The sequence below is a fragment of the Aedes aegypti genome, chromosome 2, assembly GCF_002204515.2.
Source record: "Aedes aegypti strain LVP_AGWG chromosome 2, AaegL5.0 Primary Assembly, whole genome shotgun sequence".
Classification (NCBI taxonomy): domain Eukaryota; kingdom Metazoa; phylum Arthropoda; class Insecta; order Diptera; family Culicidae; genus Aedes; species Aedes aegypti.
The window spans coordinates 16,093,092-16,114,246 of record NC_035108.1 but is presented as its reverse complement, the minus strand read 5'-3'; the positions used below and the strand labels follow the sequence as shown (position 1 = coordinate 16,114,246).

At 39.0% G+C, this 21,155-nt stretch overlaps 1 protein-coding gene across 4 annotated transcripts in view; it reads right to left on the bottom strand.

The window, feature by feature from the left end:
- LOC5576746 (guanine nucleotide exchange factor DBS) overlaps nucleotides 1-21,155 on the bottom strand; it is a 457,969-nt gene that overhangs the window by 109,962 nt on the left and 326,852 nt on the right. For 2 of the 4 annotated variants that reach the window (XM_021839976.1, XM_021839977.1), the window contains exons 4-6: nucleotides 11,361-14,335; nucleotides 10,558-10,677; nucleotides 10,346-10,444 (exon numbers count right to left, since the gene is read on the bottom strand). In XM_021839976.1, the coding sequence (XP_021695668.1) occupies nucleotides 10,346-10,444; nucleotides 10,558-10,677; nucleotides 11,361-14,300 (3,159 nt within the window). In that variant the 5' untranslated portion in view covers nucleotides 14,301-14,335. The remainder of the gene's footprint in view (nucleotides 1-10,345; nucleotides 10,445-10,557; nucleotides 10,678-11,360; nucleotides 14,336-21,155) is intronic. The other 2 variants (XM_021839978.1, XM_021839979.1) reach the window with 2 other exon arrangements.

Sequence of the window (21,155 nt, the reverse complement as noted above, 5' to 3'; positions counted from 1 at the left end):
GCAAAAATTTCGTGAGCGCTCTTCAGAGAATATAAGATTACGATTCTAATGATACCGTAATCCGGGGGCAAATTGATCACTAGGATGAATTTGATCGGGTCGGTACCAAATAGTATTACCTTTCATGGATGCTTAATAATTCGTTTCCATCACAGACATTCCATGTTTTCTAGTTTATAGATGTGTAATGATGGTTTTAAACTATTTCATTTTTATTAAGGTCAGTTTTGCATAGAAATATTCACAGTTTTTGAAGGTGTTAGCAATACTGTTGGAAATATCGGCACTAAACAATCTGCTGGTGCTAAGCCTGCATGTAAACTTTGAGTGTTAAAAATGTTATGTTAGCTTCAGTGTGAACTGCTGAACTCATTTTTGAAATCGTTCAGCATTACAAGAATAGTTTTTTTGCTCGTAAAACCGTTTTTTGCTAAATAAAGTGCTTGTTTCAAGGGAAATTGCATACATTTGACATCATTTTCAGATTCAGGAGACCAAAATTTAGTAGATAGGGAAATTTTGCTTTCTAAAATATGCTTTATTATATAGTGATAAATTTCGCCCCAATGTGTCATTTTCAATTTTTTTATATTAAAACTAATTTTATGAAATGTTAAATTTTATTTAATAAAAAATCGGTTACATAAACTGATAGAGATCAATGAAGTACTGATTTTATCGAAATAAATTTGGCAATTTTTGAATTCCAAAGAAAATCATGACAAAAAGTTGTGAAAAAGTGATCAATTTGCCTCCGGATTACGGTACCTTGTTTTAAAATTTTGGTCGATCCAATGCTGAGGAAATTACAAATGTTTTTTCAGTGTGTTTTTTGAAAAATGTCACAACTTCAAGTAAAAATTTGGTATACAAAATTAAAAGATTTGGAAAAATACATACGAAGTAAGAATAATTCTTTGCCTTCCGAAAGCGGCTTAGAGAGTTTTAATTGGGCGTGTAATCGCAGAGATATGCACTGAACACTTTCGTATGTTTTTTAGGGGGTGAACCCAAACTTATGCACGGGAGTGTAAGTGTCATCGAAAAAAACAACTTTAGGTTTAAGGGAATCTGGGGTAATATGCACCCTTGAGGCAAAACGACCCACGGTGCTCTTTTAGGCTATTTGCGCAGTAATTAGGAACAATTTTTCATCAGGGACAGATAGTAAGGTGTAACCGTTTGGTTACAAAACCTCAAGATTGTTTTTTAATTTGTGCATGTTGTTGAGAAACTGTAGTGTTTTTATATATTTTGTTAGTGTTGGGTTAGTAGAATTAGTAGGATAAAATGTTTGTGATAGTAGGATAAGCAGATGATAATTACATGTTTTGTGGAACATAGTGGGGCTCGATGGTAGAAAAGGGCGAAGAAATCCACTGTGGTAAAATGGGCGAATGGATGGGTGGTGAGCAGTGAATCAAATTGTCATCAAGACAGACGAAAAACAAAACAAAGCAAGCTCGCTCACAACCGTTTGTCACCAACTGTTGCGGATAAGGATACAATCAAAAGCAAAATTGTCACGACAATCCCAGCAGGCAACATTGTTGCAACCTTTTCAACTTGCGATTAATCAGTTATTTTAAACACAAAACTGAATTTGTTCTATGGATGCTGTTCAATAATGTGTCAATGTTTACTAACACGGAGAAAGTTCTCGAAAATTGCAATGCAAGGCCCAGAAAATCGCTGCGCACGTGGTGATCGACCTTTGTCATATTCTGCTCAAGTGGTGATAAACTGATGTTGCGGAACAAAATTGTTACAACAAGCATAGGAGATGACAATGTCTTTGTTGTTGCGAGTTGGGTCACAATTTATTCACTGGTGGTGAGCTTCCTACAAGGAGGGATAAGGAACGATTGGAAAACTGGAAGGAAAAGGAGGGCTTTGTAAGACTTGGGGAGTCAACCATTGCTCATTAGCAATCCGGCGTCAGTGATAGTAAGTCGTGAGTGAGTTGAACCATTTGTGAAACGGCAGTGAACGACCAGTAGTGCCAGCCATAGTTCGTTCAGGTAAATCTGCGAAGGCGAAATACCTGGAGACTTTATTTTAATATGCCTCTGGTCTTCAGGACCTTTTTTCTTGCTTTTGCGTAATCTTTGATTACTGCAGCCTCACGCTGCACGATAGGTCAAGCTGAGTCTTGAACCTGTGCTCTCCGGCTCCGTATTCGCCATTGAGAGCTTTTTCTCGAACCGCACGGTTCTAATTACAAAGGAGAACCCTTCTCGGCCTGGCCAATACGATCTCGTCCGTGGTCCGTCGATAGCGTCAACGAAAAGAACGCCGTAGACCCCCAAGCTAGTTTAGTAGCCGTACAGTGGCAAGCCGCCATTGTACCCTGCCAGAGCAATTCGCTATTGCTTTGTGTGTGCCCAAGCCAGAAAACCGCCATCTTCCAGAAGACCAAGTTACCGAACCAACTCACCAGAACACCAAGCCACGGAACCATCTGCGAGCGCTCGCCAACGTCGTCTAGCAACACCACCGGTACGTACCGAACAACGGAAACCATCTTGCCCTAGAATTACCCTTTTAGACCACAATAGCCCAATAAAAACGGGGCCCAGATAGCCGTAGCGGAAAATGCGCAGCTATTCAGCAAGACCAAGCTGAGGGTCGTAGGTTCGAATCCTACCGGTCGAGAATATTTTCGGGTTGGAAATTTTCTCGACTTCCCAGGGCATAGAGTATCTTCGTACCTGCCACACGATATACGCATGCAAAAATGGTCATTGGCATAGTAAGCTCTCAGTTAATAACTGTGGAAGTGCTCATAAGAACACTAAGCTGAGAAGCAGGCTTTGTCCCAGTGGGGACGTAACGCCAGAAAGGAAGAAGGAGGAGCCCAATAAAACCCTACTTGTAAAGTTGAAAAAATCCCTTTAGTTGCAACCCACATTCAAGTTCATTCTAATCTTTAAAAATTCCATAGTTTCTGCACCCGTTGTTCCGCGTAGCCCCTCCGAATTACCCAGTAGCATGCCGACCCTGCGACACAGTTCAGGGCTCTCATGCTACTGAGCTAGTTAATCGGGAGTCTTGGTTCTGCCGTGAGCCTATAGAGCAGCATCCTGCGTGAGTCTCAGTTAGTCTCAAAGGATTTCCAACAACTGATTTAACAACGGTAAACGTCTAAATTTTTCCAAAATATTTATAGATACCGCAAAAAGTCCGGTTTTCGCGTCCCAGCCGAACACGTGGATTGTTTTCCATAATTTCATCCATAATTTATCCATCTTTACCACGCGTAATGAGTCAATTATTTTTTCAAAATCTGATAGCACGTTCGTAAGCCACTTCGTGACATACAAATACCACTCCATTTTTATTTATATAGAAGAAGACTTTTCATAAATTTGGCTTATATAAAAAACCAACTCACAAATGCAACGGCAAAAATATAACAAATGTTATATAAATCTATCATAAAACAAATAACAAGTTTGGCAAAAGCAATCTGTTATTTTCAACTGTTGTCGATAGAAACGCTTGTTATTTTGTTATTCGATTTTGTTCTAGAAACCGTTTTTGACGTTTTTCACGCCAATTTACTCTTGTTGGCAGCACTCTCTCAGATTTCAATGAAAGTTTCTGGATGTGCAGACCTTGACCTACTAAGTAACTTTGCATACTTAGTTTTTTCCAAAATTTACCTGGACTATCTTTTGAAAAAGGATAATAAAATATGACGTTTTTTCCAAAATAAATTTAGTTGTAAACATGGCATCTTGTACAAAAAAGTGTTGTATGCAGTGTTGTAAGCAATCACGGTAGGCGACACGTTTTCCCTGATATTCGGGAATGCTTCTCTTAAACATTAACAATATGCGCGATCTAACGAATATCGGAAAGAAAATATCAATTAAATACCTTTGACCACGATAGCTTCGCCACGAAACGTTACGGTTTGTTTCTGTTGTTTTTCGTAAAAGACGCTGCTCTCACTGTATGTGTGTCGCTTTCGACATAACAAGCAAGATCAGACTATTCATGTTGTTTATGATTTGCTTTGTCTGAATTATATGCAAAACTTATGATTTATGCAAACGTCATCGTGTCAGACAACATTCAATTCATAGTTTTTGGTTTTTCTCGATGTTCATTCTACTGCTCGTGCTGTGTGTGAGAGTTGGCGATAACGGATGAATGCAGAAAAATGAAATGACTGTTGATCATGGCAATAAAACGAACGTCACGCAAAGTGTCGAATGTTTACAGCACTGGTTGTATAACTTGTATATAACTGTCTAAATTTTTTAATAAAAATACTAAAAAAATCTAATTTTAGGACTACACCGAAAAAAAAAAATGATTTTCAACATTTGAAGTCGATTTATAAAAATGTGAATTTTAATTAAGTTTTTTCTCAAGATAGAGTAATTATGTTAACTACCATTGAAGGAAAAAACGTTTTTCTAACACAGACTTTTTCTTGTCTAAATTATTTTTTTAGCGTGTCATTTTTAACAAAACAAAATAAGGGGGCATCCACAAATTACGTAACGCTCTAGGAGGAGGGGAGGAGTAGGCTCAAGCGTTACGGCTCATACAAATATTTGAAAGTTTTCATACAAAAAGCGTCACGTAGGAGGCGGAGGGGGTCACAAATTTCTAATTTTAGCGTAACGTAATAAATGGATGCTGCCTAAGTAAAAGTCACAATCATCTCAGAATTTAATGCAGCTCAATAAGCGAGTCTATTGTGTTTAATCAGTTAACTTTAAATGATGGGGAATTGCGTGTAACAAAGGCTCAAGACGCGTTTCTTAGAATGCCAAAAAAAATGGATATGAAACCTTATCAAAAAAGTATTCCTCAATTGTTTTGTTATTTTTATCATCCAATTGAAATATAAAAATCATGTTTATTTTCTCTTTCATAAATTTGCACATTTTTCCTCGGTACTAGACAAAACAATAAAGAATGTTTTTTTTGAAAAGGTCTCATATCTATTTTTATGTATTCACAGAGAGTGCTGCCAATTCCGAATATAATGTGGCGAGAAACGCCCATGAGCTCTTATTACATGAAATTCTCTACAATTTAAAGTAAACTGATAAGACACAATAGACTCTCTTAGTGTGCTTCATTGAATTCTGAGATAATTGTGGCACTTGTTTAGTTTGGAAATGACATCTTAAAAAAATTAATTTAAGACAATTTTTTCTGTTGGACGGACTTTTGTTTTCTTAAAAGTGCCCATCTCGCGATGTATGGATAATTGGTAATAAACTTAATTACCGACCTTGAGACAAAATAAAGCTAAAATAAAAAATGGACATTTATTTGAAATCGACTTTAAGTTTTGAGAATCTTTTTTTTTCAGTAAATTGACGCTTACACACTCAATCTGTTCGGTAAAAATAACTGGGTTTTGGAACTACCGAAAAAGTCAGTAAACTAAAAAAAATGTCAGAAATCGAAAAACAGAGATTTTTCACTGAAATTGTGCAGAGATATCATATATCGATAAAAAATAAAACAAGGTGAAATTTGCTCTCAATCACGCGTGGCGACAGTTTTTTTTTACTGACTTTTTCGGTAGTTCCAAAACCCAGTAAAATTTTACCGACCCAGTAATTTAATCTAAGTGTGTATATTGAGCTGTTCGGTAATCCAATTCGCATGGTTATTAAATTAATTAACTCTTTACGCGTGGTAAAGATGGACAAATTATGGGTGAAATTATGAAAAAAAAATCCACGTGCTCGGCTGGGATTTGAACCCAGGACTCTTGTATGCTAGACGAGCGCTTTACCAACTAAGCTACCGAGCCACTTGGTGACCCAATAACTGAGTAGATTACAAGTTTTTGAATTCAAATCCCCACAGACCACGCAGACCCCTTTCATTACCCATATCCATCCATCTCATATTTCTACACACGCGGGTAGAGCGAGTGCGATTTGTTTAGTGTTGAAACTGTTTGCCTACATCGCTTTCACAACAATTGAATTGCAATTTTTTTTGTGTGTTTTAGGCCTATACTGACAGACAATTTTTATATGGAATTCTCGATAATTCAAAGTTAACTTATTATACAAAATTAATTCACTTTTTAAGCTCTATTGAAAATTTTATTAAAATAAAGTGTTTATACATATTTTTGATTCGACTATGTTTTTGAAACTTTTGTTTTTTCAGTGTAGGCCGCAAATGAGATATTTTTCTGTTTTTTTATTTAAAAAAAATTAATACTAGATACAGGTTTTTGTAGGAGTTGCCATGTTTCGACTACATTACATACAAATTTTAAAGAAAAAAAAACTGACGAGGGAAGGTCACACAGGATTTTCAACTGGACTATTTTTTTCAGATTCTACATGTCGAAATATGAAAAAAACTCAAATCCTTTCGGATGATGGACCTGTGGTGTAGCCAGGAGGGGCTCTGAAAATGGCAATTTTGCACGTATATGACATTATTGAGTTAATCGCAAATTTGACAAGAACATTTGTTTCAGTGTTTATTGTGATGATAGCGAACAGAATATACATTAACGTATGTTTATGGTATGATGAAGACGTAACCAGGATGGGCCCTTTTTGACATACTTTTCCAATACAACTCAATTTATTATGGTGTCTATTTTTCATGCACTTTGTGGTTTCCTCATAATAAGGGGTCGTCCTTCAGTAAGGGTTTAGGGGGAGTTCTTGAAATTTATTTATCAAAATACGAATAATTCTGGATTTTCATACAAAACACCTTACTATGGGATGAAAAGGGGTCTATAAACCGCCAAAATTGGCTTGAGTGATTAACATTATAATAGTGCGGTCAGAAAGGGCTTGTAAAGGCTAGTTGATCAATGGAGATATGGGAAAAGCTAGCAATTTATTCAATTGGTCTAAGTGTTCTCCCACGTGGTTTTGAGAGCTAGGACAATGCTTATATTCTAGATACATTCATCAGCTACAACTTGTCCAAAAACCTTTTGCAAATCAGTTGCCTCAGTTATTGATTTTTATATGAGTTGAAAATCTTTGGCGATAATCATTGAGCTGCTCTGAGGGCATCATTAGATGTCTACATTTATAACTTGAACCTTACATTGCCTTCAATATATTCTTATACACTTTCTTTCTCTTGATGCAATTTTTCTGAATAAATTTTTCATATATTTTAAAGCCGGTTCCAACACCATCGCGACCTTCCCTACTCAAAAAAAAAAAAAAAAACAAATGTATATAAAAAAAAAATGAAGGTGATTTAGAGGAGGTGGACTACTTGAAAACGAAATCGCTATCCAAGACGATTTTGATTGATAAGACGATTTTATTCCAATTAAGGAAATGTCAAGAATGCTGGAAAGGGAGAGAATTGACCAGTGTTACGGTTCAAACAAATTTACATGAGAAAAATGTGTTGCGGAAGTGAGGAAATTGGTGAAAATTTATTAGTATTTTCTTGTTAGCAAATCTTGCCAGTAGGATTTGTATTTCCATATCTTCTACATTGTCCAACTAGCCCCTTAACAAGCCCTTTCTCACTACACTACTGAAAGAAAATATTCAATTTATCTCCAGTTTTATGAAATATATTAGAAAACCATGAAGTGGACTGAATATCTTCGGAATGGTTTCATTGAAAAAGTATGCCAAAAAGGGCCCATCCTGGTTATAGCTGTGGCATAAAAAAATGCGTAACAAACATAAGTTAAGGTAAATTCTCTTCACTATCATCGCAAAAAGCACTGAAAAAATGTTTTTGTCAAATTGGCGATTAACTCAATAATGTTATATACGTACAAAATTGCCCCTATCAGAGCCCATCCTGGCTACACCACTGGCCCATCACCCGAAAGGATTTGGGTTTTCTTTTCATATTTCGACATGTGGAATCTAACAAAAATAGTCCGGTTAAAAACCCTGTGTAACTTATATTTCTATTGTCACGATAGCACCCCGGGGATTTCAAACCGACTTTATTAGTTGGATTCTATATGTGAGCTTGAGCTTGAGCTTGATTGACCGCCCGTGGATGCTACTCCAGTATCGCCAGATCAGCTGCACTTACACAAGGAACCAACCCAATGACTGCTTGGGACTAACAGGCATCCTCAGTGTATAAGTGCTGGTGATCTTCTATTTTTTAGACGACAATGGTGCCTGCCACGTCAGAATGCAGACCAATGTGGGGAAGGGGGAGGAATTGATGATGCATTATACTGGCTCCCACGTAGACCGTATATACCACTGCATCTACGCCAGTTCATGCGGGAGTGTATGGATTGGGGGAAAGGCATGGCAGAGAGGTTTGCTTTTGTGGTTAGCAGACTGCCTATGAATCAGGCGTAAGGAAAGGCATGCGCGTGGAAGAATGGAAGCGTAAGGGAAACGGTTTCTTGTCCGTCTCTTGTTCTAGCGTTTGCTATGAACGAATAGTTTTGAGCAAGCTTCCGAATTCTCACTCACTTTCACGATAATGGATTTCTCCATCACCACAATTTTTAGCTGTGAGAATTTTATTTTATCATTCTCCTCTCCATGGAGAACTTTTCATGTGTCCATCACCACAAGCAGCAGTTGCTTTTATGCATCAACTTAACTGCTGCTTTCGTCAAGTGGATGTGGTAGCATAGTTAGCGTGCACGCATCGCGGCTGTTTTTAGCAATGTTGTAGGTTCGAATCCCGTCGGCGGCACCAGTTTTTGTTTATCCACATAGTGATAATTCTCGGGAGAAGTTGGTGAGCGAAAATATGATGGGGTGAAAAAGAAATTATCCCCGGAGTGGAATGATTTTCGGTTATCCTCCATCGTAACTCTAGGGAAAATAAGTGTGAGCGAAAAAAGATATTCACGTGAGGAAGCGAAAAAGCATTCTCCTTACGTGCGAAAAATCGTAGATTTCGCATCATTGATACGATAATTCAGAACCCTGGTTTTGAGTGTGATAGATTTATACAACTACAAAGGACGGGCCTGGGATTGAACCCATGAGCTTCTGCTTATGAAGCAGAAGCGGTAGCCATCAAACCACCAACCCCGTCATATTTGTTGGATTCTATACGTCAAAATATGGAAAATCCAAAGCCTTTCGGGTGATGGGCCAGTGGTGTAGCCAGAAGGGACTGTTAGAAGTGCAAATGTTTGCATATCGAATATAATTATAAAATTTTCTTATTTATCTAAAACTATAATTTTAACGCTAATGGAACTAGTTTCAAACAGAAAGAATAATTATCAATATTCAAAATGTATATTTATTATACGAGATCATATTCCGGGTGTAATCAAGGTGAAAACTCGTGAGTACAATCTTAGAATCTAAAATTTGTTAGTGGTAATTTCCGACCACTTGATGCTATTCCCACCTTTACCATGAAAATAGAGAAAGGCCACATGTTTCTCCAGTCGATCAAATAATCTGTGCTAAATACTTTTGAAATTCAAAGGTTGACTAGGAGTCTCCCCTTAAGAGTCTTGTTTATTTTTTTATTTTGTCATTTGTAAACGCATACATCATTTTATCCATCCAATCAGTGAGCTTAATGAACGATTATATGGGTAAACACCAGGTCACTGTCATAGCAACCTAATGTATACGCTAAACTATCCGAATAAGCACTATGCAAACCGAGTATTTCTTTGCATAGGTTGGTGTACGGGCTCATGTCAATCCATTTTGCTCTTGTAGTTCAAATATTTCAGAACAAATAAGCGCTGTTCGCATGTTCAACCAGTGTATTATTAGATAAAAAATGATATCAATAAAATATGTATTTTGGTTATATTGGCGCTTACGTAGACTATGCGAATATGGAAAGTTAAGGATCTTGGCAAAACGGCCACTATAAGAGACTATATGAGACTGTCTACTAAGGGTACACACCCACCCTATATAGGTCGGACTCGAGTATCGATTTGTTTTTCACTCCGGATAATCGAATCACTAAGAAAAAAATGAAAACTTTGATAAAATAACTTAAATATTGTCTTTTTTCGTTGTTTAATTTATATGATGCGGTGGTGTAGCCAGAAATTTTTTCTAGTAACGGTAGGAGCCTTTACAATAAAAAAAAAATGTTTTGACCAGCATGCACAAAAAACACTTTTTCAACCCCCCCCCCCCTTTCCTAAATACGTTCTAAACTGCAAAACCATTAATATTGTATATTGCAATACCAAATTATCTCAGATTTGTGCATAACAATTGAAAAACAAGATCATCAAAAAACAAATTCCGGATAATCGAGTCTAAAATTCCGGATAATCAAATCCCGGATAATCGAGTCCCCGTATAATCGAGTCTGACCTGTACCACTCATTACTTAAACCAAAATAAAATAATAGAGAATCCGAGTTGAAATAAGTAAAACAATGACTCACCTTCAAAATTGATCCCATTTCCGCCACGTAGATCCGTTCCGTCTCGAGTAGCTCGGCAAGCACGTGACCTCGTTTCAGTTTCCGCTCGTCCGAATCCTGCTGTGTGACAAATCGCCATGAACAGGAGAGCAAGAACAAAAACGACCCAATTAGTGGCATATCCAATCATGGAGCTGATTGTAAGAGCAACCGCGAAAAAGCGGCAAAATTACCGTTTGACTCTGCAGATTGAGATCACTGTCCGAGCTGGCAATGATGGTATCGCTGCTGATGGATATCCCAGAGTCCGGGGGTCCCTCGATTGAGCGGGGCCTCGACGAGAAGCTTTCAATCTACGAGTAGAAAAAAAGAATACAGAAGCGAGAAAATAGATTAGAAAATTAAGTCTTTAGCGGTTCTTGCGCCGAGGCTTTCTGGACGGACACTCTTGGTTGCGAAAAACTTCTTCGCGCGTCTTCATCAAGTCGAAGCCGGCGATGATGGGTTGGGATATGCCATTAATCAGAAGATCGGCTTGTAAAACATCGGGGAAGCCGAGGTTTGTTCTTTTGGCTCATAGGTTTCGTAACGGAACATGATATTAGGTTTCGTTTTTACTAAGCCGCTGCCGATGGTTGCAGTTTTGCATAAAAATTGATTAGTTTCAGAAGATGATTGATGACGACATCTAATAGGCATGAAAGATGAACTCACATTTATCAAAAAATGGTGAAAAGTGCCGTAATCGGGTCAGAAATTCGACTTACTAAGCGTTTACCGAAAATAAGCCTAAGTGCCACTCATTTTACTGAACGTGGTCAGTCAGGCAGGTCGATCACTTAGGAATCACCCACCATGACGCATCATCTGCCTTGTGCTGCGTAAAGATTAAATTTTCCACCGATTTTGACAGCACCGTGTGTGTGCTTGGAGCGCAGCTCATTTTCGCCTCATTATAAAAACGCAAAGCCGGAAGAAAGTTCACGTTCGCTAGTGGAACAGAAAAGCATTGCGAAAAGAAACACCAGCTAATTACCTTACTGTTGTGGTTCGCCATTCCGCATTGGCAAAGTTGTGCTTTTCTCAGCATCACTCCGCCGCCGCCACTTACTCCTCCATTGCAGGCCCCACTCCCACCACTACAGCCCCCGACGTTAACTCCGTTTCCATTTCCATGACTAGCGCATCCGTTGCCACTGACAACAGAACCATTGCAGCCACCGATGTCGATCGAACTAATGATGCAACTGTTGCTGCCCAGTGCAATACTTCTTCGCCGTCGACAACAGCAGCAACAACTTCCTGCTCCATTGCAACATCCTCCTCCGTTTCCTCCTCCTCCGCCATCACCATCTCCAGAACCCATCGATTGACAGTTGTCCAGGTCCTCGAAATAGTTGTTGTTCCAAAACAAGGCTCCGTCACACCCGAGCCTAATGCTAGTTTTGGACGTGTATCGATGCACATTGGAGTTTCCGTTACTACACGTCACACTTGACATGTTTGTTCCCTCACTGCAAACCGTACTTCCTGTGCTGACGGTGGAAACAATCGACAACGGCTGCTTGTTGTTGTCAGCGGGACTCAGTGACCTCTCACTCTGATCGTAGTAGCCATCGTCCTTATCGGAATCTCCTCCATTGGAACTCACCGTGGAAGCGGCCGAACTCCCGCCTCCGCTACTTCCGCTGGCTGATGTTGAAATCAATGATACCGGCTCACTTATGCTGGTTGTACTTTTGCCCGATCCTTGACTCGAAATGAAAATCTTGATGCTGTTGTTCTCCTCGTTTTTGATTTTGTTGTTTATGTTGACCTTATCGTCATAGGATTTGTTTTGCGGGTTGTTGTTTAGTTTGATATTCCTCTGATTCTGTTGATTCCAAAACTTTTGCCTGGCCAATACAGTTTCGGTAATATCGGCTATCGGCTCGATGCACTTCTCGATAATCATCCGATTGGTTTCCAAATCTATCTCTTTAATCTTCGATGAAATCACGCGCACGTTCTCGGCGCTGTTGTTCAGCTTGTCGTTCAGAGCGTTGTTGAGCAGGATCTCGCTGTCACTGTCGTTGATGACGATCGACGTCCGCTTACCGCACAGGATTTCCGGTTCCTTCTCTTTGCACTTACTGCCGTTGCTTCCAGAACTCTTGTGGCTTTCGGCAGATGCAGACTTTTTAGATCCACAGGAGGAACTAGATACCGTTGAAGCAGACGAGGAGGAAGACGACGAAGACATAGGGCAGTTGGAAAACTTGCAGTTTTTGTATCCACATGTAGTCTTACTGCTCTTGGCACTCAGTGTACTCATGTCGTCATCGCTGAGTGTCCGTTCCAAAGACTTCGACCGCACTCTACACAGTTCCCGCTTTGGTTCTTGCTGTTTGTGGTGATGCGTCGTCGTAGTCGTTGATCCTGGGCAGAAATTGATCGTTTCCGTCGATCCGGTACCGTTATGACCGTCGATGATCCTGCGGATCCGTTTACTGATCGTATCGTCGGATCCTATAGCTGGTGCGGGGGACGGTGTGGATGGCGTTGATGCTGCAGCTGCCAGCGACAGTGCGCTTTCTTCGGCCTTGTATCGAGCACTCAGGCGTTTGTGCACCAAATATTTCTGCTGCTTTGCGGACATTTCGTCATTCTTGGCCTTATTCTTCTCGAACCGGTGAACGTTTTCCCGCACGACACCAGTTGGAGCTCCGATCACTACAGGGTTTGTGTTTTTGGTCACAACCCTGCGATTTAATGCGATCACACTGCTACTGTGCTGTCGTGATAGAAGTGGAGGAATAGAAGGAAGTGAAGGTGGTGGATGAACGCCGATGGAAGCACCTTCGCCGATTCCTTTCGATTCCAGGAACAATTGATTTATCCGATGGATGTCGTTCATTGATCTATGGCGTGTAATCAGATTGGTACTGGTATGGCTCTTTTGTAGTTTGAAACGGTTATGGGCATCATGAAGCTGTTGCGGTTGTTGCTTGAAGGTGGGGCTTTTCACTGATGGTGACGGCTGAAGATTTGTCTCCGATGGTTTCTTTCCTGATTGATTTATCACTCGGAGCATACTTGGTCGGTTGGATCGCAAGTCCCAACTCAGCCGTTTATTGGGATCTACTGATTCCTGTTTGGGATCTGGTTTGTGAGGAGCTGGACTCATCTCTCGTGCACCAGGCGGCGGTTGCTTCTGTCCATCTTTGTTAACCACTCCGTAAAGTTTGTTATCAACATAACGCTCGTAACTTCTACTATCGAAATAATACTGAACTGTTTCCAACTTGTTCTTCTTTTTGCTATCGAATATAGCGTACTTCTTCTTCCCGTTCTTGGATTTCACGTCGGTATCATTTATGTATTGCAGCTTTGCCCCTATTTCGGCAATCGAATTGTTCGATCCAAACCCGTTATGCTTCTTGTACACCAAATACTTTGATTTGACTTCTTTGAGGTTAGGTGTCGACCCGTTACCCGCACTGCTCGTCAAATTCACGCTACTGGTGGTTAACTGCTTTTTAATTGCACTTGCCACATTACCTTTAGTGGGCGCAGACGCTGCCACCGTTCCCTTGGCAACCTTTTTATCATCAGCCCCCTTCTTCTTCTCACTTCCGGCAACGCCATCGTTTTTCAAATTCACATAGTTAACCTTCAGTAACTCCATTTTGGGAACCTTTGAGAACATGTCCTCATCGAGATGGTCCAGTTCACCTTGACTTCCTCTTCCGGGCACCGATTCCGCAACTTTCCGTCCCGTGTCTATCTTAGGTCCTACCGATATTGCACTTGTTCTGGAACTGTTAGCATTGCGATTGTTCCGAAAAATAGGAATTCCTCTCCTGGTAATATTCTCCGTCCCGCCACCCCCGGGGCCCCCTCCTCCAGGTCCAGGGCCGGTCGCAGCAGGCGTTGGTGGTGGTGGAGGCTGCTGACCGGCTGCAGGTTGCTGTTGTCGTCGGGTTTGGTGCATCATCCTCACGTCTCTAATGGGTCACATGCTGTCACTGGCTACAGAGAGAGATAATGCGAAAGAAACAATTTAGTGGTTTGTCAGATAATTGGATTCGCCGCAGGGAAGGTCACGCGGAACCCCCGAAAGAGTGATGAACAAAGAGCCTCTTGGAATTGGTAAATCGCAGTCGTTAATCACTACCAGATGTGCGATGTTGATTAATTATTGGACGACACTTGAAGGCTTGATCATGGTGATTGGTGATGCAGTCGTTAGTGGATTGCCACCGAAATGAACTTGGCCATTCAATCGTCTTGAGCATCGATGACCATGATGGATGCTGTTTTGGTTGATTGGAGATTTAATCAGACAAGGTGGTTTGATTTTTTGCCCAGAGGGAGATATAAATGAACGATTCTCTTTTCGCTTCTAATACTACAAAAATCAAATAGGTCGTGGTCATTTCGTTAATTATTCCATCTACAGTTAAATCTGCATGAGTTGATATTGAAGGGACTATCGACAAACTTCTCACAGAATATTGTTTAACGAATCGATGAGTTTTTTTTGTAATTTCATCAATTAATCCCACTAGAAGATAACATTACAAATCGTTTTAGAATCCTTCTGAAAACACAACTTTTTCAACCAGTTTAACAAAGAATTTCTTCTCTCAGTTCAACGATTTGCAGCTAGGCATCAACAGAGCGGAAACATTCAAAAGGCGGTAACGATCGATTCTATCGAGTCCATAAAACTGGGTTACCTATTTTCTCGGTTACCCGGTGATATGTTTTGTTCTTGATTGATAAGCAAAAGAATTTTTCAATTTTCTCATTAAGTACTTTTGAAAACTTTCTGATAATGTTCGGGGCTGTGTTCGCAGAGCCGTAAACTGAGAACAAGCATTGCTTCAGTTGAATTCCTAAAAATAAGAAAACACACAATTCAAAACAAACAACCAATAATTGAAGGAAAAGCTCCAAACAGAAATCGAATCAATTGTTCAAATTGTTTGAAAGCTAATTACGACCAATATATCGACCCCGTGCTCGGACGCGGTTGGGTTATCCCTTGATAGTGGAACTCTTCGATTGGTCAACGAACGACAGGGAAACTAATCACACTCAGAAACAAAAAAAAACATCGTCCGGTCCATCACCTCTCCGGAGTGGAGAGTAAGGCACGAATAGGCCAATTTTCGCACGCCGGGATTCATACACCCAGCGAAATCAAAATAGTACCAACCTGCTTTTCCACTGCTACGTAAAAATTGTTTGGCATATCATTTTCATTTTCATAAGCACACATTATTTTCACATATACTAGAGCCATATTGAATTCATCACTAATCGCTAACCAATAATCAAAAAGCAAGAATATGCTTTAGTAACATCGTGGTGAAAAAAATCGAAACATAATTTGTTACAAAGAATCTGAGAATAATTGAGGGGGTTAGAAGCAAAGGCATTGTTGTCTAAACATAGAAGATCACCAGCACTTATACACTGAGGTTGTCTGTTAATCCCAAGCAGTCAACTGGTCAAAATGGTCTTTAAAGTCACTATTTTTCTTCTTCTTTGCAGTAAATTCGGATTTGAAATACCTAATGATAGTCCATCAAATCCTTTAGAGATATTTCCGCCAATAGGGCTCTGCACAAAAATCATTCTCGCTCTTTCACTCCTCCATGAAATTTGCAATTACAATTGTAAACGTCATAATGCCATACAAAATCAAAACAGTGTGGAGGCCCATTACAGGTTTATTAGCAAATTTTCCAGTAGTTATTAGAGCAGATCATATGAAGATTCCTACAAAACTTCTTTCAAAATACTTTCCAAGGGTTTATTCAAAAGTTTTTGAAGAAATTCGTTGATGGTTTCAACAGGAGCTCCTACAAGAATTCTTCAAGTAGTTCCTACGACGATTTTTTTTAGTAATTTCACCAACCATTTTCATATGAATTCCTTCGTGAATTCATCTGTGTTTTATGTCATAAATTACTCTAAAGTTCTTCTAAAGATTATTCTATGAAATTAATTCAGAACTTTTCCAGGAATTTATTGTGTAAATCCTGGAAATATGAGATTCGTTGAAAAATTCCTCCAGAAATTTATCAACAATATCTCCAACATTGCATCCACAAATTGCTTCTTCCAAACAATTCTCGAGTATTTTTTTTGGTAACATCTCCTTGGATTCTTCAAAATTTTAACTGTGGATTTACAGCAGCAAATATCAAAGCAATTAATCCGACCATTTCTACACAAGTTTCTACAGATATTGTGTTCAATGTTTTTCAATGAATGTCTCCGGAAAATCCGACAGGATGTTATCCTGGGATTCAATTGGTTAGCTTTTCCAATAATTGTCTTAGAATTTCATCCAGAACCTATAAGACTTACTCCGATATAAGGAAGTTTTTCACAGATCTAAACTCTTCCGAGGATCTGGAATCAGGAATTTCTACAGAAGATTTATCATAGATTTCGCTAGTTTTCTATAAAACTTAAAGGTGGTCCCTTCGGTTCTCTCAAATTGGTGGACCCCTCCTAACGCCAGCTAGCTAAAAAGTTTACGGAAAAGCCCATATTTTGATAAATCTTAGGTATTTCGTCACGTGATAGGGTAACGGTCGTATTTTGGACCCGCTAAGGAAGTGATTTCAGTTTTTTATTTCAACTAATTAATTACACATCATAACCAAGTCAAAGAACATGCCAAAATGAATGAATTCTGAGATCGCCATCAGAGAGCTGAGGAAAAATTGCGTTAGATGGGCTACAGAAACTAGATGAGCAATGAGGTTTACGAAATGAACCATGTTCCGTACGGAACGAGCCGTAAAAGAGTAAGACTGAAATCATTCACGCCGTTTCCAATTCGTCGCAAAATACACGCCACTTTCGATTCCCGACTCGTGACACTCACCCGAGTGCAGCCCCCAACTAGCGTTGGGCAAATTTGTCCAGAACATCGATGTTACTGAATCGATTCACATTTGAACTGTCGAATCGATTCATCGATTTAATCGAATCCTTTGCATCGATGTTTTTGTATCGATTCGAATCGGATGAAAATTGAAATTTATTACGTTTGAAATGAGACCAAATGCATTTGTATTCGATTTCAACATCTTTCAATCAAACCAGTTTTGAAAATCAATCGAACCGATTTACTACTTCAAGGCTAGTTCAAAATATGATTTCTTCTCCACAAACTTCTGAAGAAATATTTAAAGATTTGAACAAAATGAATCGAATCAAAAAATCGAATGAAGAGAATCGATTCACCCGATTTTAGGTGCTCAGAACATCGATTCAAAAAATCGATTAATCGGAAAGCAAACATCGATTTTCGGAACACCGATTCAAAATCGCCCAACGCTACCCCCAACACGACCCGCCCTGCCGACGCCTCTGTGGTCGAGAATTCCCACAGTGAGCGAATGAGTTCCAAGAGCACCGTGCGTAACCGCGTGAGTTCCCTTCCACAAGTGAGTGACCTAGCTACGCGCATCGCGACTATTCCATGTGTTTCTAGAAGCTTCCGCGTGCTTCTGGAACACGTGGCGCGGTGCTATATGTATATGTGTATATGCTGCAGCGAACTGAGCTTGCATGTGTGACGTGATGACGCGCAAAGCAACGCTCGTGTCAATCGTTATAATGAAGCTGGATACGAACGAAAGAGAATTAGGGTGCAGAACCACTTCGGCACTTCCAAGATTCACTTTGGCATGGGGGTTTTTTCTCAGCCGAATTTTCTGAAATTTTGTAATAAGAAGCGCTTCAGTACGATACACATTGTGCCCAAATATGAGCTCTATAGCTTTTAAAAAAACCCACTGCCGAAGTGAATTAAAAGTGCCAAGAATAGGGTCCGGCTGAAAATAATCTGTTCGTTCTTTTTACGGGTCATTTTTTATCTGATCCGTTGTGTGACTACTGCTGATCGAATGAACCGACTCTCGGATCACTCGTCCAATTGAGTAATTCGGTTCTTTTGAACGACTCTGATTCATTTTGCACATCTCTACACAGAAAAAAAAATCCATTCTCGTATCCGTGAACAGCAGACGTGAACTCGTCAACAAGCAAAAATACACCGTGAACATGTTTATGTGAACGTTGGTGGTAGTTCATGGTGTATTTTTGACAGTTCACGTTTTCCAGAACTCTTTTTTGAGCGTGTAGTAGCACTTCCACAGTTATTAATTGCGAGCTTTCTCTGCCAATGGACCTATGCACGGGTTCACCATTTGACGTTTGAGCGGTCCCGTTTTATTTACGTGACCATGGCAACGAGTGAATTCGGCACCACTCAAACGTCATATTAGAGAACTAGTACAACGGTCCATTGATTATTTATAGTTTGGTACTGCATAAGAGCCTAACTGACATGAGCGATTTCTCTTCATCGATCCTCGGCAAGCCTCGTAGGATAAATTTACAAATTGTGCTGTAAAAATCATCATTCTGCAACTTGTTCCGTAAACAACTATTAGTTTTCTGCAATAACTCAAAGAGGGCAACGATGAAAAGAAATCGTGTGAAAGTAACAGTAATATCATCAGTGTTGTCGTTTCGTATAATGGACTATATCCAGGGAAGTCAAGGTAATTTGCAACTCTTAAATATTCTTGACCAGGGTTGGGAAAAAATCTGAAATTTACTCTACAGTAGTCAAACAAAGCCAATCACAGTCAGCGAAGCCAGTGAAACTCACGCCCATCGCTACTGTAGGCAAAAAGCCTTGAAAATTGCAAAACACCCGTTGCTAAGGGCGCCCCAAAATTCCTGTAGAAAAATGTTCTATTTCCCGCTGCATTTCCCGCATTTAGAGCCTTCAATGACACTACTGATTTAGAGAAATTCATGTACCCAATATAGGCTACTTGATGAGATTCACGATTTAAAACTAATGTAGTGAGAGAGCCACGTGATTTTCGCGAAATTCAAGCCTACTACTATTACCATTCCCAGCACTGTTCTTGACTGGTGGGAATTGAATTCACAGCTTGGTCTTGCTGAATGTTTACCCATACGGCTATCCGGGTTAAAATTGCATAAAATATTGTACGCAATATGTTGCAAAACTTGATTTTTACACTCATCGTAATTATCCATTTTTTAGGGCTGATAGCAGGTCTCTTTTTAAAGACTTGATATCTATTTTAATGCAAGTCTCTAAGAAGTCTGATTCGAAGTCTGTTTCAAAATACCTTATCAGAAAATTCCATAGTGATTACTCTGAAAATTTCCATTACATTATCCTAGAGTTTTTTTCGTCAATTCCCGTTTTCCACCGATTTTTTCAGTAGTTACTGGAGTTTTTGGAGAACTTCGTTAATGGTTTTTTCTTACAGGAACCCTTACAAGAATTCCTTAAGTAGATCCAATGCCGATTATTTTAGTTATTTCACCAACCACTTTCGTATGAATTTCTTTCTTAGTTTATCTCATAAATTACTCCAAAGCTCTCTAAGAGATTACTCCAAGAAATCTATTTAGAACTGTTCCAGGAATTCCACATTAAATTCTTGTTCCACAATAAAGTTCAGAAATTCCATAATTCCTTGTGATTAATTAAAACGTTCCTCTAGAAATCTACCAAAAAATGTCTCCAACATTGCATCCATAATTTGTTCCTTCCAAACAATTCTGGAGTAAAATCTCCATGGATTCTTCAAAGTTTAAGGTTCCACACCAGCAAATACGACAGCAATAATTCCAACCATTTCTACACAATTTTCTACCGAGATTTTGTTCAATGTTTTTCAAACAATGCTTCCAAACAACCCGATAGGATTTTATTCAGGAATTCAATTGATTATTCTTTAAATAATTATCTCTGAAACCTCCATGACTCACTCTAATGTTAGTAAGTTTTTCACAGATCTTCGCAAAAGTTTATCAGAGAACAGAAGATGCATCAGAGATTACTATAGGAATTATTTTAATAATACTTGCCGGATTTTCCAAGGATTTCTTCAATAATAACTTAAAGAACGCGATAATAAATCCTTGAGTTGATCGGTGGAATACCTATAGCCAAATGAAAATCGAATGAAGTACTATACCATTTAACTCTAGTGGAATTAAATGTCAAAACTAAATTCTGATTTCAATTAATAAAAGAACGTCATTGATAATTGCCTGGATATCCCTGTAAACATTCCTCGACAAATTCGAACTTATGCTGGACTTTATTGGTTTATTTATTTATTTATTTATAATTTATATGAAGAAATTATAAGATGAATATCTGGAGTATTTGCAAAAGGCTAGGGGGTGCAAACTCGAACATTTAGGTCGTTAAAATTGAACACAATTTTTTTCACCAGTGCTAACCGTTGTTTGTTAGCTTGTCTCGCCGGAAACTCTAGGAAACCACATTCAAAGTGCACACTAAAAATACTTCACACAGTTTAATGCAGGTAATGAATCCAATTAATAGATTTAATTAGAAAGTTTCTTATCGTATGTTAGTTAGAAACATTTTTTATAACAGCTGTAAAATATGAATTATTTGGACGAAGCACAACTTTTCTTCAATACTTAGCAATATTTGTGTTACACAAATTGTATAAAAAATTTTAGCGTGATGAAATCATGACCGTATATTTATAGGTATACTCAGATCATTTTTACGAAAATTCTAATTTTACACCAACCTGGCTGCTTGTTGATTTTTAGTTCGCATCCCCCAGGCAAACGGTATCCTCAAAGAAATTATTGGTTGAAATCGTGAAAAAACTGAAAGACGACTATGGAGGAAATCCTAAGAAATCGGTGAGGGTATCTCTGGAGAAATTAATGCTTGAGTTCTTGAAAATGTCTTAAACGGAATCGCTGGTTGAAATCGTGAAAA